The sequence below is a fragment of the Eublepharis macularius genome, chromosome 7 (assembly GCF_028583425.1).
Source record: "Eublepharis macularius isolate TG4126 chromosome 7, MPM_Emac_v1.0, whole genome shotgun sequence".
NCBI lineage: Eukaryota > Metazoa > Chordata > Lepidosauria > Squamata > Eublepharidae > Eublepharis > Eublepharis macularius.
In genome coordinates, this window is record NC_072796.1 from 7,503,152 (window position 1) to 7,527,268 (window position 24,117).

The 24,117-nt window shown below is 46.7% G+C and overlaps 1 protein-coding gene across 1 annotated transcript in view; it reads left to right on the plus strand.

The window, feature by feature from the left end:
* Positions 1-24,117, plus strand: part of CFAP61 (cilia and flagella associated protein 61) — a 198,205-nt gene that overhangs the window by 51,539 nt on the left and 122,549 nt on the right. The window contains exons 16-17 of the mRNA XM_054984388.1: positions 1,455-1,661; positions 15,519-15,653. Coding sequence (XP_054840363.1) covers positions 1,455-1,661; positions 15,519-15,653 — 342 coding nt within the window. The remainder of the gene's footprint in view (positions 1-1,454; positions 1,662-15,518; positions 15,654-24,117) is intronic.

A 24,117-nucleotide genomic window follows, 5' to 3' on the forward strand; every position in this document is an offset into this window, starting at 1 on the left:
AATCTCCGCCCCTCCTTCACCTGGCCGGAATCAGACGTGGAGCAGGAGCCAATTCCCACCCCCGTTCACCCAGCTGGGATCAGTCATGGAGGAGGAGGCCATACCCGCCTGCCTGCCCTCCCCTTTCAAGAGCCCATTGTATTTTTTCCCACAACGGGCTTTGTTACTAGTTTTATGTATATTTCTTATCCACCTAAGAATGTACACCCAAAGCTGCTTATAAAATACAACTTAAACTTCAGCTCTCTTTTAAAATTAACAAATTCATTTCTTCCCCTTACTGTTGCACAACAAATAGTAAGATTCTACCCCTGGAAAGAGCAAGCAGGATCCTTGTAGGACACTGACATACATGTCGGCAGGAATGCCTTAATTTTTAATCAGGAAGTAAGTTATCTGGTTTTGTTCCTGGAATGATACAAGTGCAACAAATTTAAAGTTGCATTAATTGATTCCAAAGTCTGGAGTTTCAGTAGTTAGTTATGAACATGGATCTATAATTAATAGTCACTAAATAATTAGACCTTGTAATGTTTGTTCTTAGTAGATTCTCCCACCAGTATAATAGCACTTGTTTTAGCACAACACCAGTTTTGTCAGTAGAGGAGGGGGATTGGTTTTGCCAGCTCTGACCTTCTACCAACAGATTTCCAGGGGGCTTAGTAGGCTATAGCAGGAGAGGAAAGGCAGGAAAGTTCCATTCCCTGGCCTTTGATCCACTTGCTTCTCTTTGGGCTCAAACTATTGTATAAACAGAAGAAATGTTGCTAATGAACCTGCTGATACGGTTTCATCTGAATAGCTTAGCTACCTGTATGGTCTTGTTTTAGAGTGCAGTTTCCAGTGAAATTATCCTGTACAAATGGGGTTGGTGTAGGTATGTTTCCCAACTGATTGTCTTTTTAACGATGCTGCAGGGTGCTGGCAATCTACGGTTGCCAGTGCCCATAGCAACCGTAGTCAGGCGCTGCGTGATGACGTCACTCCTGTGGCGCTGCACGATGACATTATGCTGGGGCACGCCCCCCCCGCCCCTGTGGCAAGCTGGCTGTCCCGGCGCGCTGCAGAGCTGGCGGCAGCGCTAGTGGCTGGGAGGCTGTCCGCGCCGTTCACCTGCCCCGCAGGACAAGGGGCGGCCAGCTTGCGGCGCGCCCCTTGTCCTGGGGAAAGGCGAACGGTGTGGGCGGCCTCCCAGCCACCCGCACTGCCTTTTGCCTTTCCCCAGGACAAGGGGCAGCCAGCTTGCTGTGCAGGGCTGGCAACTGTGCCCGACGCCCCCTCTTTGGCGGCGCCGGGGGCAGGCTACCCCCCCTGCCCCCCCCGGTTGATCCGGCCCTGCGATGCTGTTGCATCTTTCCTCGAAAACAAAAGGGCACAGATTTCACATTTTAGCAATTTAAATACACCAGTGCAGTTTTTATGAAATTACTATACCAAACAGTGATGTTTTTCAGGATATTGAATATATTCGCTCACACTACAACATTGAAGACTTCGTTTATTTCAACCATCACCAGCAGGAAGATCATGGCCATATTTACCATTTTGCTTTAAATCCAATTTTTCATCACTATGCAAAACATTTCATGAAGGAGATACTTCGGTTGTCCTATAAAACTTGTCTCTACTACCCCATCCATCCGCAGACTGGAGAAGGCAAGGTAACATAGAAGTAAAAGCAGTATAACTGTTTCTTTTCCTTTAATACTTTATTGTATAAAACTTTTATATAGCACTTTCAAAGTGCTGCACACACAATGGGTTGTATTGAGTGAACAACAAACAAATTAAACCTCAAGGAAAGCAGAACTTTCCTGCCTCTCCCCTCGTGTTAATTCCTTATTGGTCCCCCACACCAAGTTCTGCTCTTGAGTGTAAAGAGGACCCACAGATACAGCACTGAGGCAAAGTGGAGGGTCTGCAGTGAGAGGGAAGAATCACTCCCCACTCTCTCCTCCAATGGTAGTGTCCTTCCAACAGTAGAAAACAGTGTTTGGATCCAACCCATCATTTTTGTCGAGTCTTAATAAAAGGTATTGTGCAACTTTTATTTTGGATTTTTCTTGGACCAACACGATGAAACTACTTTTGTCAGTTTGCTGTAATCCCTACACTGAGTCAGATCCAACCAGATTTTCTACTGGTGAAAAAGAGAGGAGGGAGTCCTCTTTCACCAGTCGAGAGGCCATGTTGAGGAGGACCAAAGAAATTTTATGGACAAAAGCCATGGAGAGGGGGCTGGGAGGCTATCATAACTGGGTAAGATTGAGCCCAAAACTCTGGCTGAATCCAACCCAGTAACTATGCTGTTTGGGATGGGAGGCTGAAGCTGAAAGGGAGAGGCTTGCTTTTAAGGACACCGCCTGATTTCCTAGCAGAAGATAAGGTTTGAAATGGGGATATCTTGATTGTTCATCCAGTTGATTGCCAGTGACTATCTGACATTCAATTTTATTAAGTTTTGTTTCTCTTCCTTAGAGTACGCAGTACTAGTCCCACAAAGTATATGCTGTATACATTTCAAATAACCGCAAACCAGGCAACTCCAGTCTGTACTGGGGATCCCTGCACTTGGTATATAAAAACACCTTGAAAGATTTGGCCATTGAATAATTGATGAAATCAGGGCTGGTGCCAGGGTTTCTGGCGCCTGAGGCAAGATACCTACTTGTGCCCCTCGCCCTGTGCGCACGCGCTCCAGCCCTGCACGATGACGTCACTTGTGATGCCATTGCACAGGAGCGTCCCCCTCACCTGAGGAGGGCGGCATCAGCGAAGGGACAGGGAGGTGGCCTGCTTCCCTGCTCGCTTCTCCGCTCACTGCCGCTCCGCATGGGTGCCAAGCTCTCCGGGAGCTGAGCCAAGGCAGGCGGCAGCAGTGAAGGGGCAGAGAGGCGAGTGGGGACACAGCCCGCTTCTGGGTTGGAGGGGTCGTCGGGGACCTGCACGGCTCCTCCTTCAGAGTTCAGCGCTTGAGGCGGCTGCCGGCACCACCTCCATGGACGTGCCGGGCCCGGATGAAATGTAATTTAAACAATATGGATAATGGCTGAAAGAAAAGACACAGAAATTCAGTTAGTCACATGGAAAAAACACAGGGACTCGATGGGTGGCCCCTTGATCTGATTTTGGAGATGTTCATTAAGGGCCAGTCTCCATTTAGACCTCCAACAATCCATGCCTCATACAGGAAAAGAAGGATAAATATCCTGCAGCCTCCCAGTGCCGTTTGTGCTGAGTCACTTTTCAGAAGTTTACCAAACACCTTCTGTAATACTCTAAGAGGTCGTATAGAGCCAGGGTGAAACTGGGAAAGGGCAAGCTCTGCGTGCCAGAAAGTTCCCTCTTGGGATACCCTCTGGCATATAAGTTTCTGTAATGTTATTAAGTAAGAATTGAGATCAAACAAAGCTCTGGATCCCCAGAAAAATGCAGTGAATCACACAAATTGTTGGTTTGATAAAACAGCAGGAGCTGTGAATTGAAATTCTGTTTCTGATCTTGCCTGAAGCCTTCACTAAGTGAGACGCTGGGGGGCGGGAATCCAGTTGATTGCTAGTGACCAGGGCTGTTTTTCTGGGAAAAGAGGTGGTGGAACTCAGTGGGTTGCCCTCGGAGAAAATGGTCACATGGCTGGTGGCCCCACCCCCTGATCTCCAGACAGAGGGGAGTTGAGATTGCCCTCCACGCTGCTGAGCTGCACGGAGGGCAATCTAAACTCCCCTCTGGAGATCAGGGGGCAGATCAAGAGGTTCCGGAACTCCGTTCCACCACATTCCAGCTGAAAAAAAACCCTGCTAGTGACTATACTATATTCAGTTTTATTAGATTTGTTCCTCTTCTTTAGAACATGCAGAGCTAGTCCTGCAAAATATATACTGTATACTTTTCAAATAACTGCAAGCCAGGCAAGTCCAATGTGAATTGGGGGTCCATGCACTTGATATATAACAACACCTTGAAAGATCTGACCAGTGGTCACTCTCCTGGCACTTTCTCTAGTTAGAAACTCAGCCACGTAGGCCTAAGTAATCTTAGCCAAGCCACAGTACTCTCAGCCTCAGCGCCCGCCCCCCCCCCCCCACCAGTCTGCCATATGGAGGTAGCACTGGCCTTCCTGACAAAGCTCTGTAAAAGTACTGAGCTGCTGTCTGTGCAGAATTTTGGTCTGTTGAACTGGAGTATATAAGTACCTGGTAGTTGTACCATCCCTAAAACATTGGCTTCTGTCCAACCATCCATGCAAAGACAGCTCAGGGAGATTTTCCACATTCCCTTCGATAGTAAGTATGCTTCATCTTCGTTCTTCTGTGCCTCCACACATGGGGACTGCGCAGGCGCAGGCCAGCCGCCGGAGAATTTTCTAGAGCTTCCAAGGCTCCGAAGGGGCCGTCTGTCGCGCGCCTCAGCGACCGTCTTCCCGCCCAAACGGTCACGTGATCCTACAGCGACCAACGGCCCCTTCCCTCAGTTCTCTTCTTGCCGCCGCTTGGAGAGAACGTGAGCTTCGTTGCTCTGTGCTTTTTTGTGCTTCGTGCTTTATTCTGACTGATTGCTTGGCTTTTTGACTTCGGACTTCGTGACCTCGACTATTCTTCGGATCTCGTTTTGGACTTTGTTGTGGACTCGGTAATTTGACTCGGACTGTTTTTGACCTTCCTTTCGCGTGCCCCTGAAGATGGCCTCAAAGGCTCTCTTCAAGCATTGCCTCCAATGCCACACGAAAATGGCCAAGACCGATGGCCATGAACTGTGCCTGTTCTGTTTGGGGGAGACCCATAATGTGACGGCCTGTAAAATTTGCCAGGGTTTCACCAGCAAGGCCCGGCAGGAGCGCAAGGCCCGACTGAATTCCTCCCTGTGGCAGAAGGTCATGTCCGGAGGCGCTCCGTTGCCCTCCTCCAAGGCCGGCCCAAGCCCCTCTGCCGAACGGCATTCCAGAGCTGGCTCAGTGGCCTCCGCGAGGTCGGGGTCGAAACCGCGTCCCCCGAGTACCTCGGCGTCGAGAGCGGCCTCTCCAGCGCAGGGACCGGTGCGGCCGCCCCGTAGCGCGTCATCTACCAGGTCGGATCCGAGACCTACGTCGGAACCGAGGATCCTGGTACCGAGTCCCCGGTCGGAACCGACGTCCGGATCGGTTCCGATGAAGCCTAAGAGGTCGAAGCCGAGGTCCCCTTCGGAGGTGAGGAGCGCGTCGGTTCCGAGGTCTTCTTCGGAACCAGCGAAGAAGAAGAAGAAGACCAAGCATCATCGGCCGCCGCGTCCCGCTCCTCAGGAGGAGGTCATCGTGCTTCCTCATACGCCTTCCCCTCACCTGGGCTCCCCGGAGCCAGAAGACATCACCGTTCCTGTGCCGGATCCGATGGCCTTCGAGACGGTGCCCGCAGAGTTCTCGTCGGGGCCGGAGCCGAGCCCGCACCGTCGGAGCCGACCATCGCTTCCCCTTCGGTCGCCGAGGCTGGAACCGAGCCCGTCTCCTCGTCGGAGCCGTCCGTCGCCTGCCCGTCCGTCTCCACCTCCGGTCGGTCGTGAGCGGCATGGTTCCGGGGACAGTGTCCGATCAGTCCGGTCCACTGCGTCCCGGCATCGGCAGGCTTCCTACCTCCCCTCGCCATACCGTTGCCAATGGGAGGGGGCACCTGCGGGCTTCTCCGTGTCGGAACCGAGGCCTTCGACATCGAGGTCGGCGTGGGCTCCCCCTCCGCTCCAGGTTCCGGAATCCCAGCTCGGTTCCGATGAGGAGGATGTGGAGAGCTTTGGTGGCTACCAGTCGGAGTCCTGGTCCGAACCATCGCCGGCTGAGGAGCTAGTGCCATCGGCGGACTCGCCATTCGAGGACCTCCGCATCTACGCCGACCAGATGGCAAGGATGGCCAAGGCTCTCGAGATGGACATCTCCTCGGCAGTTCCCCAGACCAAGGACAAGCTCCTCAAACGCATTTACGGAGACAACCCGGCGTACGTTGGCTTCCCCATGCTCGAGGGTATTGAGGAAATCGTGGAGAAGGTATGGCAGGTGCCCTGTGATCAGCCTCCAACATCCAAGAGGATTGAGCAGCTCTACAAAATCAAGCAGGGTACCTGGCCGGCGCTGGTGAAACACCCTCCACCTTCCTCCTTGGTCACAGAGGAGTTCAACCCCAGGCGATCGGGTCACTCCTCGGTGCCTGCCGATAAGGAGGGCAAGAAGCTGGATGCCATGGGCAGGCGCCAGTACATTGTTTCTTCCCTGGGTCTGAGGATTGCCAACTATCAGACCATCATGGCAGGGTACCAGCTGTACCTCTGGGAGAAGTTGGCATCCTATACACGAGACCTCCCTCCTGAGCAGAAGGCTGTGGTGTCCCTGCTGCAGACAGAGGCTGTGAGGCTGTCTAAGCAGCAGATGAACGCTGGGAGCCACGCTGCTGACACTGCTGCTAGAGGTATGGCGTCGGCGGTGGTCCTCAGGCGCCACTCCTGGTTGCGGTCTACAGCCCTGTCCCAAGAGGTACGTTCCAGGGTGGAGAGCATGCCATTTGAGGGGGACTCGCTGTTCTCCAAGTCGACCCTGAAGAAAAAGAAGGAGGACCGGCAGACGGCGCGGTCTTTGGGTCTGGCTCCAGCGGACAAGCCCTCCTCCAGGTCACGGTACGCTCCCAGGTCTGGCCCTTACCACTACCAGGGCAGATACCAACAGCAGCGGCCGGGCTACCATCAGTATCCTGCCTACCAGCAGCGGCCTTACCCTCCCGCACAACAGCAGAGGAGGCGTCGGCCCTTCAAGCCTCGTCAGGCACAGCAACCGGCCCAGCAGAAAGATCAGCAGGGCGCCGGGAGGCAGTACTGACGGGTCGCGCCAGCCGTATCCCCGAACTTTTCGGACAGACTTAGTCCACTCCTCTCTGAGTGGGAGTCAATAACATCTGACTCATGGGTCTTAACTATTGTTGAACTGGGATACGGGCTGGAGTTCGTTGAGCTGCCTAGATGCAGTTCTCCCCTGACAGCTGTCAATAACACTATGGCCGAGCTGGATGCGGAGATCGTGTCGCTCTTGGCCAAGGGTGCTGTGGAAGAATTGCCCTATGAGGACTCTGTAAAGGGTTTCTTCTCTAGGTTCTTCCTGGTCCCTAAGAAGGATGGGGGTTTACGTCCCATTTTAGATCTGAGGGGCCTTAATGCCTTCCTCAAGGTGACCAAGTTCAAAATGGTTACGTTGGCGGCGGTGATCGCCTTACTGAAGCAAGGGGATTGGTTTGCGGTTCTTGACTTAAAAGACGCATACTTTCACGTGGGCATACGGGAGGAGCACAGGAAGTACCTGAGTTTTGTTTACCGGCATAGGGTTTTCCGGTATAAGGTGCTCCCCTTTGGCCTGTCCACTGCCCCACGAGTGTTCACTAAATGTGTGGCCCCTGTGGTTTCCTTCCTACGGGAAGAAGGCTGTACCATCTTTCCGTACCTCGATGACTGGCTCATCGTGGCTGAATCAGAGTCTAGGCTGGTGCAGGACATTGGCTTGGTACTTAGCACTTGCCAACGCCTGGGGCTCCTGGTGAACTTGGAGAAATCCAAGCTGGTGCCCAACTGCAAAGTGTCCTACATTGGTGCACTTTTAGACTCTGTGGAGGGTAAGGCTCTGCTCCCTTTGGAGAGGGCTCGGTCCCTAAGGGGTCTAGTGTCCATGTTTAAAAGGAACCGATTCCAGTCTGTGCGCACTATCCAGTGCTTACTAGGGCATATGGCAGCGGCCGCCTCTGTGGTGCCTTTTGCTAGGCTGCGTATGCGCCCTCTCCAGAACTGGTTTGTGCGGAGGTACGATGCTCTGCTGCACCCTCCGTCCCTCAAATTCTCTATCCCAAGGGTCATCCTCTCCTCCTTGGACTGGTGGCTGTCTGATGACAACTTGTTTAGAGGGACCCCTTTCGGGTATCAACACCATGACATCACGGTTACCACTGATGCCTCTCTGTTGGGATGGGGGGCTTACTGTGGTGATGTGTCGGTGCAAGATGTCTGGTCTGACAGGGAAAAGACCCTCCATATCAATGTGCTTGAACTAAGGGCCATTCGTTTCGCACTTGTGTCTCTTACAGCACTGCTGAGAAATCGTCAGGTGTTGGTGCAGACGGACAACACGACTGCCATGTACTACGTGAATCAGCAGGGGGGCACAGTGTCCATGGCCCTGTGCCGGGAAGCCACACTCACTTGGCAGTGGGCTATCAAGAACGGCGTGTCGCTCCGTGCTATACACGTGGCTGGGTCAGACAATGCCCGGGCAGATGCCCTCAGCAGGGCCCCTTTACTAGACCACGAGTGGGAACTGAACGGAGAGTGCATTGGGCCGATCTTCCGGATGTGGGGTCATCCAGTGATAGACGTGTTCGCCACTGCGGCGACCACCAAGGCCCACACGTTCTGTTCCAGGGCAGGGAGCGACCCCCTCTCTATTGGGGATGCCTTCCAGTTTACGTGGACGCAGGGCTTGCACTACATGTTTCCTCCATTCCCCTTGATTCCCAGGGTCCTGTGCAAGATAGAGGAGGACGGGACGGACTGCATCCTAGTGGCCCCCTTCTGGCCACGGCAGGTTTGGTTCCCGAAGCTCCTGCAGATGTCCCAACGGACGTATGTGAGTCTGCCCCCTCGGCAAGACCTTCTCCTAAACGGGAGCCTGGTCCACCACGATCCCAGGAAGCTGCACCTAACGGCTTGGCGGATCGTTCCTCCCCGATAGGCTTTACTGACGAGGTACAGAAGGTCCTCCTGAATGCTCGTCGGCCATCCACTAGGCGCGCTTATGCGGCCAAGTGGCGCAGGTTTGAGCTCTGGGCACTTGCCAGAGGAGTGGTGCCTGACAACAGTCCCTTGGGGGTTGTGTTCGAGTATTTGTGCCACTTGCGTGACCTGGGCTTGAAGGCTTCCTCCCTCAAGGTCCACCTGGCAGCGATATCAGCTGCTCACACCCGAGTTGAGGGTGCTACGGTGTTTTCTCACCCACAATCCCGCCAGTTCCTTAAGGGCATGTACAATCTTTACCCACCTGTATCAGCGCCAGTGCCTCAGTGGTCGCTGTCCTTGGTGCTCTCACGTCTCATGTTGCCTCCATTTGAACCTATGGCTACATGCCCCTTGGATATGCTATCCTACAAGGTAGCATTCTTGGTGGCCGTCACATCGGCCAGAAGGGTCAGTGAGCTGTCTGCACTGCGGTCTGACCCTCCCTTTCTTGTGTTTCATCCCAACAAGGTGGTCCTGCGTCCCTGCCTTGGGTTCCTGCCCAAGGTGGTGTCCGCCTTCCACCTCTCGCAGGATATTTCACTGCCTGCATTCTTTCCTCAGCCTTCCTCTAAGGGGGAAAAGGCCCTCCATTCCCTAGACTTGAAGAGGGCCCTAGCCTATTACCTTGATAGGACGAAGGGATTCCGCACCTGTCCTCACCTGTTTGTATGTTTTGGGGCCAAGGACAAGGGTAACAGGGCTTCCTCGCAGACCCTGTCTAGGTGGATTGTGACGGCCATTAGCAAGGCCTATTCCCTGGCAGGGGTGGCTTGCCCGCTCCATGTCAGAGCCCACTCCACGCGGTCCCAAGCATCCTCTTCGGCACTCCTCAGGGGGGTGCCCCTGGTTAACATTTGTAAAGCAGCCACATGGTCCTCTGCAGACACCTTTGTCAGGCATTACGCCGTTGATGTCAATGCGGAGCAGGATGTATCTGTGGCCAAGGCTGTCTTACACTCCCTTTTTTCCTGAGGGAGTTTTGGGATGACTTTCTTGGCGTACCTGCTGGGTACCCTTGAGTGAAAGAGTGTATATATGTACCTGGGGGTGTATATATATGTAAATATTGAGTATTTATGTGTCCTTACACAGTTTTTTACATAGATGTATATATGCATATCTATTTATTGTTGTTCTTGTTTGTTCAATAAAATTGTGTTGGACTTCACCCCCGCCTTCCTTGTTGTGTGAAGCTTGGTACACTCCCATGTGTGGAGGCACAGAAGAACGAAGATGAAAACAGGGTTAACATACCTGTAACTTATGTTCATCGAGTTCTTCTGTGCTGACACACAACCCTCCCTCCTACCCCGCTGTGAACTCCAATGCACAATACTGTGATGGCTGTAACGGATATTGGTGTTTTTAAGGTGTTATGGCTGAAGTGTGTTGGTCAAGCGGCGGCAAAGGAGAACTGAGGGAAGGGGCCGTTGGTCGCTGTAGGATCACGTGACCGTTTGGGCGGGAAGACGGTCGCTGAGGCGCGCGACAGACGGCCCCTTCGGAGCCTTGGAAGCTCTAGAAAATTCTCCGGCGGCTGGCCTGCGCCTGCGCAGTCCCCATGTGTGTCAGCACAGAAGAACTCGATGAACATAAGTTACAGGTATGTTAACCCTGTTCTTCGTGGTATACTGGCCCGGACCTCACCATTCATAGGTGGGGTGTTCTCCTGCATTCCTCTCCATTCCTGGGGCCCCTTCTGATTCTTGCAAAGATTGTTCCTGGGGTTGCAGGACTTGCGCAAAGAGCAGCCCGTATGAGTCAAGAGGCTGAAATGAGGAGGAACATGGGGATAAACTCACTTCTTCCATATAGCAGAGCTGAGCATGTGGGAGGAGCGATTTCACCCTCGACTTCTGCCTCACATCTGCTGTCCCTCTGGGCAGGACCTGCAACCCCAGGAACGGCCTTCCTAGCAGTCAGGATAGGAAGGAAGAGGGGTGGAGAAACTGCATTCTGTACACGGATGGATACGGGCCAGTATTTTTAGAGCAGAGCGGCTGCTATATTTATAGTACAGCCGGTGCTAATTATTATTTATTTGTTCATTTCTACCCCATCTTTCTCCCCAGTGGGGACCCAAAGTGGCTTACATCCTTCTCCTCTCCTCCATTTTGTCCTCTCAACAACCCTGCGAGGCAGGTTAGGCTGAGAGTGAGCATGTGGCCAGCCTAAAGGAATCCAGTGAGTTTCCATGGCAGAGTGGGGATTCGAACTTGGGTCTCCCAGATCCTAGTCCAACAGTCTTAACTACTACACCACACTGGATCTCTTAGCACACTGACAGTACAGAATCATAAAATTTGAAGAGCATTCATTGGTGTGATCTATACTTAAAGCCTGTATGGCTGAACTAGGTTTGATTGACTCTTGGCACATGTTACACCCAAAGGACAGAGACTATATCTTCTTCATTACATCATAACTGTTTTCAGCTAGATAATTTCCTTGTTTCAGCTGTGTTGATGCCTCAGATTAAAGCATGTGATATAGATGTAATCATGTAAAGCATGTGATATCGATGTATTTCTGATCATGTCCCTATTTCATTAGATCTCCAGTTTCCTGCTTGGGTTAGACCACTCAGCCTATGGCAACTTAATGTCTCTCTGCTCAGTGGCGAAACCGTTAAAGCACAGATGATAGCTGAGCTTGCAGAATATTTTAATATTAACCAAGGAACTGTGAATACTCGTACTGTTGTGCTGTTGAGTGGGAAACTTGCAACCTTTTTATCAGAAGAAGGATTGTTGCATGTGCATCTTACAAGAAGCTTAGTTCAGAGAGAGAATGAGGTTGGATACATAGGATACATAGACGCTGCTATCTTAATTAGCTTGCTATTGTAAATAGTACTGAGGGTGGGAGGTTCCGGAGTATACAGGAGGCAGAAGACTAGCAATTCCTGGCAGAAATACATCCACTTAGACTTAAAATGTTGTAAGTGAAGAGTTGCTAAAGTTCAATCTTAGATAAGACAAGAGAAAAACATTTTTAAAACATTTAAAGGTCACCAAAGTAGTTAAAAAACCTTAAAAACCTCGGCGCTTCAGGACAGCATCTGCAGCAGCCGCCTGCCACCTGGAAGTCCGATTCCCAGTTGCAAGTGTAATTCCCCAAGAAGAAGCTTAGAGAAAGCGAAGAAACGAATATGAAAAATAATTTGAAATATTAACTCTGTTTGCTACATCTTCCAATCCAGATCTCTATCGAGAGTTGCAAAAGGTTAAATATGTATCGAATAACATCCTACTATATAAAAAGCTAAGCACAAGACAACTCACTTCCTACCCTGGTGCACCTCCAGAGGGCACTGCTGTGGAGCAAAACACAGATGAGGCAGCCAGATCTCCAGAGAGCGTGCCGCGGTGGGAAGCCCAGGCTGGGATCAGGTGCAGAGCAGGCGGCAATGCCTGCCCCCCTGCCTTCACCCAGCTGGGATCAGGAGCGGAGCAGGTGGCAATACCGCCCTACGCCTTTAGCCAGCTGGGATCAGGAGTAAAGCAAGTGGCAATGCCTGCTTCCCAACTTCACCCAGCTAGGATCAGAAGCAGGTGGCAATGCCCACTCCCCAAATTCCCCAATTGGGATTAGGAGCAGAGAGGTGGCAATGCCTGCCCTCCTGCCTTTACCCAGCTGGGATCAGGAGCGAAGCAGGTGGCAATGCCCACCCACCACCTTCACCCAGCTGGTATCAGGCACGGAGCGAGTGGCAATCATAGGGATGGGGTCTCAGATACTTCGCTAATGAGTGAGGGACCATAGACTTCATCACTATATTGCCTTACATATTATCTGCTGCTTTAAATATGTACTCCTATGTACCACCAGTGCTCCATGTTGTCTAATGTTAGTCCTAGAAGTGATTATGTTCTGCTTCACTATTTTTTCTACTCTGTACTGGATTCTTGCTACTACTATGTCTTTTAAACTTGTATCTATTTGCCCTATGGCATTGTTTATGGAAATGTCCTTGATACTGTATTGAAATGTACTTGATACTGCTTGTACTAATCTCATACTGTGTAATCCTCCTTGAGTCTCAGTGAGAAAGGCGGACTATAAATGACATAAATAAAAATAAATAAATGCCCACCCTGCCTTCACCGAGCTGGGATCAGGCTTGGAGCGGGTGGCAATGCCCGCCCTCCACCATCACCCAGCTGGGATCAGGAGCGGAGCCAGTGGAAATATCCACCCCACCCCGTTCACCCAGCTGGGATCAAGAGTGGAGCAGGTGGCAATGCCCGCCCCCTGCCTTCCCCTGGCCTGCCCCCCTTTACCCAGCCAGGATCAGGCGTGAAGCCGGTGACAATGCCCGCCCCTTTTCATGTGTCTGGAATCAGGCCAGAGCAGGAGGCAATGCCCACGCCCTTTTCACCTGGCCGGGATCAGAAACAGAGCAGGTGGCAATGCTTCCCCCCCCCACTTCATCTGGCCAGGCTCTGTGAGGGAGGAGGACAGAATGCCCACCTACCTACCCTCCCCTTTCTGGAGCCCAGTGTATTTTTCCCCACAATGGGCTTTGTTGCTAGCATTGTCAAAAAAAGCAGAACATGCTTTGAAGTGCTTGCGCCAGTCATTCTGGGGAAGGGGAGAACGGGCAGGTCGAGTATTGGCTCATCATTTAAGGCAGCAGAAGAACAAGAATTATACTCCTTTGATTAAGGATTAGAGGAGTGTAATGCATACTACTGTTCTTTAAAAGCTCTAGGGAAGAAAATTAGATGCATGGTTCTATTTTTTAAAAAAATCTTTAAAAAAAAAATTCTTAGGCCCAACCTTCATTTCTACCCAGTGGCATTTTATTTCTTCAAACCAAATTGTATATTAAGATCCATCCCATTCTTCCCCTTCCCTTATAATAAAGGAAGGAATATTGAGCTCTTTCTTTATGTACAGAGTTTTTAATATGGCTATGAAAAGCTTTTTGTATAGGATATACACTTTCAGAAAATATTTAAGCCTTTTAGTTGAGTGCTAAACCCTAATGAAAAGTAAACGACTTTTCTCCATAATAACACCATGGAGTATCACTTGCATAAAAGAACAGTGCAGATTTCCAGATGGTGGCATATTCTATCAAAAATATGGTCGCCCTGATGATCGTTGCTAGGAAATTCCTGATAATGCAATGATCACCTGATCATTGCAACATTACTTTTAAAAATGTGTCTAACAATTTTTTCCAGTGGCTGTATGAATCAGCCCTCTCTCCCTCCCTCCCTCTCTCTCTCTCGTACACCCACACGCACAAAGTGACTGAGTTTGGACTTTGTACAAGCACACATTCCTATTCCCTTTTAAATGTACTCGTTTGATTGGGTTTTGTAAGCCTGGGGACCTGAAGGAATCAAGAAGCAGTGAACAAATTATGATTTTCCCCAACCTGAAAGAGCCCCAGGTTTGGGATGCTGTTTGGGGAAACCCACATATTCCCACCAGGTCCAACAGCACCACCTTGGGACTGTTTGGGGTAGGAAAACAGTGGGAGGAGGGGGTTGAGGCCCCTTTGCCATGTGCATCGTGGTTCCAGTCCTAGGCTCTGCACACACAATAATTGGGAGAACCTACAAACTCATGTGCAATGGTGTCACATCTGACATAGGATGGGGACCCAGATTCGCTGAACATGACTAGGTAAAAAGACTTGAAGTGTTCTTACTAAAAGGAAAGTAGTTTAAACTCTGAAGGTGTAGATCTGGATTTTTTAAAAAAGGCCATCTACTGAAGGGAAGTGTTTCCTCACTCTGATGGTTTTTCTTTGCAAATTTCACCCACCCTGGCTGGCTTCACCTTCCGTGCTTCAGCCCCTAAGTGCCTACTGTGACAAGAAAGGCCATAACAGTCCTCTCTTCATGCCCCAAATACCATGCAAAGATAAATCCTAGCTGTGGAGTCTTTTGGGTGGTGAACATTTTGCAGTTCCTTTTTGGAGAACTCAGCCTCATTTGAGCAGGTTGCTTTTCATGAAATGAAATATTACCATAGCAATATTAATTGACATGCAAATGAAATGGGGAAAGCGTACAGGAAGTAAGAAAGCTCTAGCAAGCCTGGCTGTACGCAAAAGGAAAATGATTTTGGTTTGATTTATGTCATGATATCTCTGTTTTAACAGCAGGTTGAATGTGGCACCAAGTTTTGGAAGCATTGCAGTGCCCTTTGTTTTGCATTACTGCTCTCCCTTTTTCCGATTGATCCCATGTTATGTTGTTTCGCTGAATTTGTGGTGTGATAAAGGCGTTTTTAATGATATGTTGATGAAAATATAAGGATTCTGCCCCCTTCATGTTTATGCCAGTTCGTGAACATTCATCATTTGGATAAAAGCAACTATGCATATGCTTTTTTGATATAAAGTTTAACCCCCTGTTTGCCAAACAAGAGGAGGCAAACAGCGAGCATGTAATGCTGCTTAATGAGGTCGGATGAAGATGATTCATGATTGCAGTGGAGGAAAACATCCTCCAGGGGAGCTACTTGCGCAGCAAAATCCCATAAACCAAACCACTTGTTTATCTGTCATTCCCACTGAGATAGTAATGTAATTACTCTCATAATTATCTTCATTAGTGTCGGGAATTAGCTGCAATCCATTCCTCTGCTCTAAGCATGTTTACTTCTTTGCTGATATTTCTCTTGGATTTAATCAAGGGATAAAGAATTCTTGTCTTCACAGAGCGCGGCTGCAGACATCTGTGATGCACTTTTCTGACATTCTCTCCGCTAAAATATAGCTTGTCTTTCAGTTCCAGAATCCCTGTGCCCATTCCCTGACATCTGCCCTTCATTACATGGTTCCCGTGCGACCAAGACGACAGATTGTCTATCCTCTGGAAAAACTTGGCATAAATGCTCCATCAAAGCAGGTCTCTAAGGATCAGGTGGGTAACAGAAGCAGCAGCAGCAAGCAAAAGGCAAAGCTCCAGCTAAATGTAGGATTTGGCAGATGGGATGACATTACAGTCTTAATGTTGGTGGGCTGCTTCTTAATTACCTTCAACCTGATGTTCCTGCCCTTCCAGTGTCAGCTTGAGCTGTGTCGTTTTCTGAGCTTGCATTTCACACTGAGGATAGCCATCAACAGCCTTTAAATTATTCAGAATGTATTTTAAAGATAAGGAGGTTGTTATTTAAAATTGCCAGATTTACAATACAGATACTTCATTGGACATTTTTTTCCAGCAGTTTGATCCTTTCCAGGATCCAGATCTGCCCTTGGGATTTTCCCCTGCCCTTTCCTCTGTCAACGGAGTGGTCTGTAATAGGGAGAATACGGTCTCTAAACCATGTTCCTGCCTCTCCAGCAGAGGGGATGTTGTGCACATGTTGGCAGGGAGGGGGGCGGGGAATGCTGCTGGTGGCATAGTCTATTGCAGTACATATACAGAGAAATTGTGAACAGCTACACCCTTCTAAAGCTATTGAAGGAAGTGGGTTTCGAAGGATGTCATTCTGTTTAGGGTGGCACTAGTAGATTCTTAAAGGTCAAACTCTTCACAGGCTTGCTGGGGGCCTGATTATGTTGCTTCCATCCTGCACAAGTGAAGTAGGTGATTTCTAAATAGAAATCTCTTACTGCGTGAGGATTTGTCCGCCCTCAAATGGTGGCCGAAAAGTGGATTTGTGACAGTATGAAGCAGTATTTTTTATATTTTTATATTTATTTTATATTTATATGTTTATGGAAATGTTCCTGATATTGATTGTACTAATCTCACACTGTGTAATCCGCCTTGAGTCTCTTTTTTTTTTTGAAAAATTTTTATTGGGTTAGAATCCGTTATTTTACATTTACATTCAGTTTTTCCCAAGTTTTTCATTTCTAACCCCCTCCCTTTCCCCCCCTTTTGTTGACTTCCAACAGCTTTCCCACCCTTTGTTTTTTTTTCCCCTACTTCTATTAATTTCCTCTATCTAAAACAGATATACATTCTCCATTATATTAAGCAGTACCTCCTTAACTACTTTTCTTATTATATACCCAAACTGTAAGTCCTTGTTTCCATCTTAGATAAACCATTTTTAAATATTTCTACATATCATAAACCTATATATCATAAACCATAAAAATCTTACATTCAAATCAAACAATTTGACTTATTCTCTATATATTACTCATTCTATCTTTTTATGGTAATTCTATATAGCTCATCACATAGTCAATCAATTTGACTCTTCTGTATATTCAGTTTGGTGCATTATATAAATCTTAACAAAGAAAGAAAATACTGTTGGTTACTCAATCCTTATATTTAAACCTTGTCATTAGTTATTTTCTATCAATGTTCTATCTATTAACCTATATATATCTATATATATATCAATCTGTTAATCTAACTGCTTATAAATTCACATTTATCTCTTCCTCCCCCGGTAAAGTCACCCCCCTCTACATTTTATTATACTTCAGTAGTTCTCAAACTGCCACAGTTTTCCTCCCACCTCCCATTTCTTCTCCAGATATTGTTTCAGCTTCTCCCAATCTGTGTTAAACTGCCCTGAGTCCAGATTTCTCAGTTTTCTTGTCATCTTGTCCATTTCTGCCATGTACAGCAATTTGTAGATCCAATCTTCAACAGTTGGCACTTCTTGTACTTTCCATTTTTGCGCATACAAAAGTCTGGCTGCTGCTGTCATATAAAATATCAACGTCCTATGATGGGCTGGAATTCCCTCCATTCCCAAGTTTAGTAGCAGGAGTTCTGGGTTCTTATTTATTTGAAACTGTAAAATTTCACTCATTTCTCTTATTATTTCCCCCCAGTACTGCCTGGCTACCTCACATGACCACCACATATGATAGAGGGAGCCCTCATGCTTCTTACATTTCCAGCATTTATTAGAAGTGTTCAAATTCCCTAGCGCAATCTTCTTTGGTGTCATGTACCAACGATAAATCATTTTGTAAATGTTCTCTTTAATATTAGTACATGTCGTTGTCTTCATTGTAGTTTTCCACAAGTATTCCCATGCCTCCATTGTTATTTCTTTATTAAAATTTATAGCCCATTTCACCATCTGTGTTTTAACTGTCTCGTCCTCGGTATACCATTTCAACAGTACTTGGTATACCTTGGATATTCTTTTCTTGTCTTCTTTGAGAAGGGTCTGCTCTAGTTCCGAGTTCTCTGTTCGTATGCCCCCCTTTACAGAGTCCGAATTGTATAAGTCTCTAATCTGTCTATACTGGAACCAGTCATAATTAGGTGATAGTTCCTCTTGCGTCTTTATTCTAAGTTTAGATGCTTCGGTTTTAGTTATTTCTTTGTACGTTAAACATTGTTGCTCATTATCAACAGCTCTCGGGTCTATCACCTCATATGGAACCACCCACCAGGGGGTTCGTGTAATCCGCCTTGAGTCTCAGTGAGAAAGGCGGACTATAAATGACAACAACAACAACAACAATAAAGAAGTAGCTCAAAGAGATACCTTGGGAAGGGACAGGGACTCTAGACCTTGATAAGGGACAGGGTCCTGTCTGCTGATGTAGACATGCTCCTATTGGGTAGTTCAACGTTGCTAAACATGTCATGTTAATTACTTACACTTTAATTCTGAAATGTTTTATCTATGTGTTCAGCTTTATACTAGTCTTCACATTTGATTCTACCATACCCTATTGTATCTGTTTTCATTGAATGTCCTAACTGATGATCATATTGAATTTTTGCTCTGTGAATGGCCTAGCTTATATTGCTCTGTGAATGGCCTATATTCACTTGCAGTATGTAATCTGCCTTGGATCTCAGTGAGGGAGGCAGACTATAAACAAAAACAACAACAATTTCAGTCACTCTATTAGTTTATACATTTCAGTTCAACATCCTAACCAAAAAAAAAAAAAAACCAGATGGTGTGTATGTGTTCATTTGTCTGTGAAGTAACAAAAGAAAGAAACATACAGTCTTTGATGAGATATTTCTCCTTGCAAATTGCTTGGAGAACCATGCGTAATTAATGTTGTATTTGTTTTTTGATACATTATCAGTTGTCTGACATTGAGCATGTATTACAAAGCTTAGCATTGTTCCTTTCTATAGATTCCTGGCTCCACAATCCTGAACTTGCTAAAAGGCTCCAGGGCTTTCCTCCACCATATGGGCTGCATTTTTAAATGCCTCCCCTTTATCTCAGGGGCCTGCTCTTCAATCTCAGCTCCCTAAAGTCCCATCCCTAACTATCTCTCCACTCACTTGCCTTCTTCATATCTCTCCTTGCTCTCTATGCACTTGATCTTTTAAATAACTCCTCAGTCTGACATTTTGCTGGCACAGTTTCCTGCTTTTCATATTTCCACTGTCATCATTTCTGAAGTCCTCTACATTATATAAAAGCAACTTTTGTACTCCATTGCACCTCCTGCAGTTTTTAAAAAATGTGTATTATGTAATTCTATGAATCCTGAGTGACAGGTTGCCGTATCGCCTAGAAATTTCATTGTGGCACCTAGTATTTTCAGCAGTATTTTATTGTAGGCAGTCTCAGTGATCCTCGGTACAAGTACAAAGCTAATTATCAATTCGTGCAGAATATTTTGCATGCGTGTGAATTTGTTGTCATTACTTATTTACAGGGCTTTTTTTCAGGGGGAACGCGGGGGAACAGAGTTCCGGAACCTCTTGAAAATGGTCACATGGCTGGTGGCCCTGCCCCCTGATCTCCAGACAGAGGGGAGTTTAGAGCGGCCCTGCCCCCTGATTTCCAGACAGAGGGGAGTTTAGAGCCGAGTGGTGCAGAGGGCAATCTCAACTCCCCTCTGTCTGGAGATCAGGGGGCGGGGCCACCAGCCATGTGACCATTTTCAAGAGGTTCCGGAACTCTGTTCCCCAGCGTTCCCCCTGAAAAAAAGCCCTGCTTATTTATATGTTAACACTCTGCTCTTCCTAAGTTAAAAGTTTGCTTTTTGGTATGGTGATGACAACCAAGGATTACAGCATATTTATTTATATGCTAATGCTACAACACTTTTGTCATAGCTTTAATAAAATTATGAGAAATTCTGATTTTAGGATTAAACTATATGGTAACAATAGCCAGAAGATGTGAAGGCCTAAAAACCAGAAAATTGCGGTGGGGGGGAGGGAGCTTTTAATGCTTTTTTCAATTGACTGTGTGTGGGGATGTGAAAATTGGGAAATTTTGGAGACCACTGGGGGAAAAACATCCTATAAGGTTTTTTGTCCTTCTGTAACAAATGAATGCTGTTTTTTAAATGAAGTTTTAGTCATTCAAAATGTATAGCATGAAAACTGTCTGAGGACTTTTTCAATTTTGAGAAGTTTCAAGGAACACTGGGAAAAGAACCTCCCAGGAATTATTATTTTTCTTTCAGAATGAGTGATATGCTGTGGGAGACAAGGTTTTACTCATTCAGAATGTAAGGTGTGAAAATATTTAAGATGATCTACCGTATTGGGTAATAATAATTCCTATATTTACTGTAATCATACGCTGATACAACATATTCAAAGGATATATGTCAAGCAGGCAAGCCAGCCTGCCTGCCATACCTGTAAATGTATTGCTACTCGGGGATGGGTAGTGGGAGTGCTTCCTCCTTCACTGTGTCTTGCTTTGCTTGGGCCGAGTGGTGTCATCAGTGCAGCTGGAGCGGCGTGTCTGGGAACAGACCTTGGGTATTTCAGCTCTGCATCTCTTTCAGGACTTTTGCACCAACTTCAACGAACTGACTCTTGTTTGGACTGTGGGGAGGGGACTGGAGGTATGACCTGTCGAGGAAGACTTGGCTTTGGCATTCCAGGCAATTAGTCTGTGCCGTGCTTTACTAGTATGGATTCCTACTTATGCAGCTGTGTCCAATGTAGTGGAGAGTCTGAGAGAGTCCTCTGGCCAGGCCTGACATTATGTTTATTGGTTAAATCTTAATTTTGGCAACAGTATAATATGCTATAATGTCTTGAATCAAAATAGTACAATGTTTTCAATATTATAAACTAGATATCTAAATATACTGGTAGCCCTACAGTATCAGAGTGTTTCTGTCCAAGTAATACACTTTCTTTTGCTTACTACAAACTTTGTTTTCTGCCTTCAACTTTTATTGTGTCCTGACTCTCAGATAGAAAAAATTTAGATATATGTGCCAAGGTCGCATATGTTGAAGTAGTTGCTGCTCTCTCTGAAGTACTGGCTATATTTACAGATTTGCTTATAAAAGTATACTTTATACTTTTAAATTCCATAAATATGCCAAACGGTAGTTTTATATTCCGAGTAAGTTGTGAATTAAGCACTTATTCGATTGGAGCAGTAAAATAAGTTTAAGTTTTTTAGTAAGTATTGCACAAGTTTCCATTTCCCCCCAAATTTAGTTTTTCCTAAAAAAAACAGCAAAAACACCTTTTCCCACAGTTTCAGAAATTTTACATCTGTAGAAATAACTAGAAAATATGTTAATTAATATATAAAACCGTGAAGGCTTCAAAAGAAGTATGGCTCACAAATGTTTGAGGTGGTTTCTGGAGTCAAAGAAAATATGTCAAGACCTGATATAGTGTCAAATTAGATATTTAAATCCCTTTAAAATGGTGGTGGCAGCCACATGTCATACCCATGGATGTCATCATGTCAGTTTGGCCTTTAGTTAACATAATTTCCAATTTCCTCTCTCCTGTCCCATGTTTCTTTTTTTACCTTTTTTTCTTTTGCTCAGTTGATGTTCTTTTCGATCTAAGTCTACTCCTTCATTGAGCTGATACCCATCATGGCCCCTTGGAATGGCACAGATTAAGACTATAAATAAAAATAACATGCAGCCCCTCCCTCACAACACAAACACAGAGTTCCATCTGCTGTTCTAATCACCTACCCCTTCCCGTCGCATGTCTTTTATCTGTTGCTTCCCAGATCCCTTCCCCCCAGTCCAATTTCCTAGATCAACCACCACACAACACCAGTACGATCCACTGCTTTAGAGCACAATCTACTTAAAGTACAACTTTTTTAAAAAAGGTTTCCCCGTGGCATTAGATCCAGAGGGGTTAGCCATGTTAGTCTGCAGCAGCAGAATAGCAAAGAGTCCAGTAGCACCTTTAAGACTAACCAACTTTATTGTAGCATAAGCTTTCGAGAGCCACAGCTCTCTTCATCAGATGTATGGCATTGTGGAGCATTTGTGCACCTTCCTTTGCTATGTTGTGATCTCTCCTAAGCCTGATTTGGTACATCTTTTTTTTTTTTTTTGAAAGATCACAGTAAAGGAAGGGGCTATTCCTGGTACCATTTCCCCTGCCCCAGACCCCCTCCTGACTGCCATTTCCTCCCCATGCCACTGGAGGGCAGATTGCTTTCAATTTATTTACGGTCATTTGACCAATCATATAACATATTTACACTGAAGAAATTCAAGGCGTACAGTGGAGCAAATAAAACAATTTATAATTAGGATCTAGTTACAGTACAGTATATTTCCAAGACCTGAATATCACCAAACAATATCTGGCTGCTTGATGGGTAATCTTGGCATTCTTATCAGATAGGAGATAATTGAGTAATTTTATCAGTGAGACCAGAGATTTTACCTAATACTGGTATGAGCATCTCATCACATGCTTCCTTATAATATGGGCAGCTAAAGAACATGCGCTCTGTAGAGTTATGTCCATTGTCAATTGGGGAAAAAATTAAAAAGTAGTAGAGAAGGTGAATCTCTGTGTGCCAAGCTTGGTGCCAATGTTGGGTTGGGTGGGTGAGGATTTCTTTTAGGGACCCCCAATGGGCAACCACCTTGCCCTTACTCTGAATTGGATTGGTGCCTTCATTGTTGCTGGTCAAAGGGGGGAGGTGGGGCCATCACCATCATTCCTCCCCCTATGCATTTGGTACCGCATGTAAGGTGGGTGGGCAGTGTCAGGCTGGGCTGGCTCCCCTTCCTCATTGCAGCAAACCATGCCCCCACACCTGTCTCAGGGTGGGTTGCCAGGATGGCATTCTTTTGTGTACTCTGAATTTGTGGTAGTGAATTCCTGTGAATTCTGGGAAAAAATTATCTTCTTTGGTTCTAAATCTGCCTTTGAACTATTGTTGTGCACTGTTCTTACTATTTAAGGATTCCTCCAACATGCCATCCTTTAGTGTATTCTTTCTTAGTAGCTTGGTTCTTAACATTTCACAAGTTCTTCTTGCGTGATAACTACTAGGTATATGCAAAACTTCCACAGTTCTTTCCACTAATGTCTCTACCTCACCAGGAAGTTATCTTGAATGTGTTGGATACTTGTCCACAAAAGTAGATAGGCAACTTTTTTAGGGGCAGAATGTTCTGAATTGCATCTTTGGATCCTAGCTATGTAAAGTGTTTTTTTTTTAATGTTGAACGTAGAGACAAGTTCCTTCTTGTCATTCAGTTACTGATAAGGTTGCTGTTGCCTTTACTACAAATGATACATACTTCAGGAGGAGCCCACAAAGGAAAACCCTCAAAGTAAACACCCCTCAGTATGCTGGAGAGAATTTTGGCACTAAGGACTGAGCTACTTGGATCCCCCACCCTCTGTGCTCAGTGAGCTCTCCTTGTTAATCTCAGAGGGCTCAATGTTCGAGAGACCCTCTCACAGTTACCACTAAATGTACTGGGGCTATGGTAACCCTGCAAATGGTGGTCCTAGCTTCTTAAAGTGGCTAGTATTCACATACTCATGCTTAGATGAGCACAAAGTGGGTATTTTTGTATAGTTGATTGCACTGTTCATGATCGTAAGTGGCTTTTTGTTCATTATGGGAACTCTACTGTCTTCCCCAGTAGTCTTGGCGTAGTGGTTAAGAGCAGCAGGACTCTAATCTGGAGAGCCGGGTTTGATTCCCCACTCCTCCGCTTAAAACCAGCTGGGTAACCTTGGGTCAGTCACAGCACACACACTTTGTAAACTGTTCTGAGTGGGCGTTAAGTTGTCCTGCAGGGTGGTATATAAATCGAATGTTGTTGTTGTTTTCAGGAAAATTGTCTTTTCCCGATATTCAAAATGGCAATTGTGATAGAAGAGCTGGAAAAAGCTTCTACCAACAGATATGGCCTTCATTAGGTTGACTCAAATGTGTAATGTGGGTGTGCATCCATTTCAGGCATTTCTTGGGCAGAAGAGCTCTTGCCACTGTGGTGCAGGTCCTGGTAGCATCTAGATGAGATTACGGCAGTGCAGTCTGAGTGGAGCTGCTCTGAAAGACTGTCCAAAAGCAGTAATTGGTCAGAATGCTGAGCCAGAGTGTTGACTGGAGTGGGCCATAAGAAACCGTATCATGGTCTGAAACGATGATCCCAGAGAGTTGTTAGCCCCGTTGAGGGGCTGAGCATGTACTGAAGTGTAAGTGCCCGCCCACTTGCAT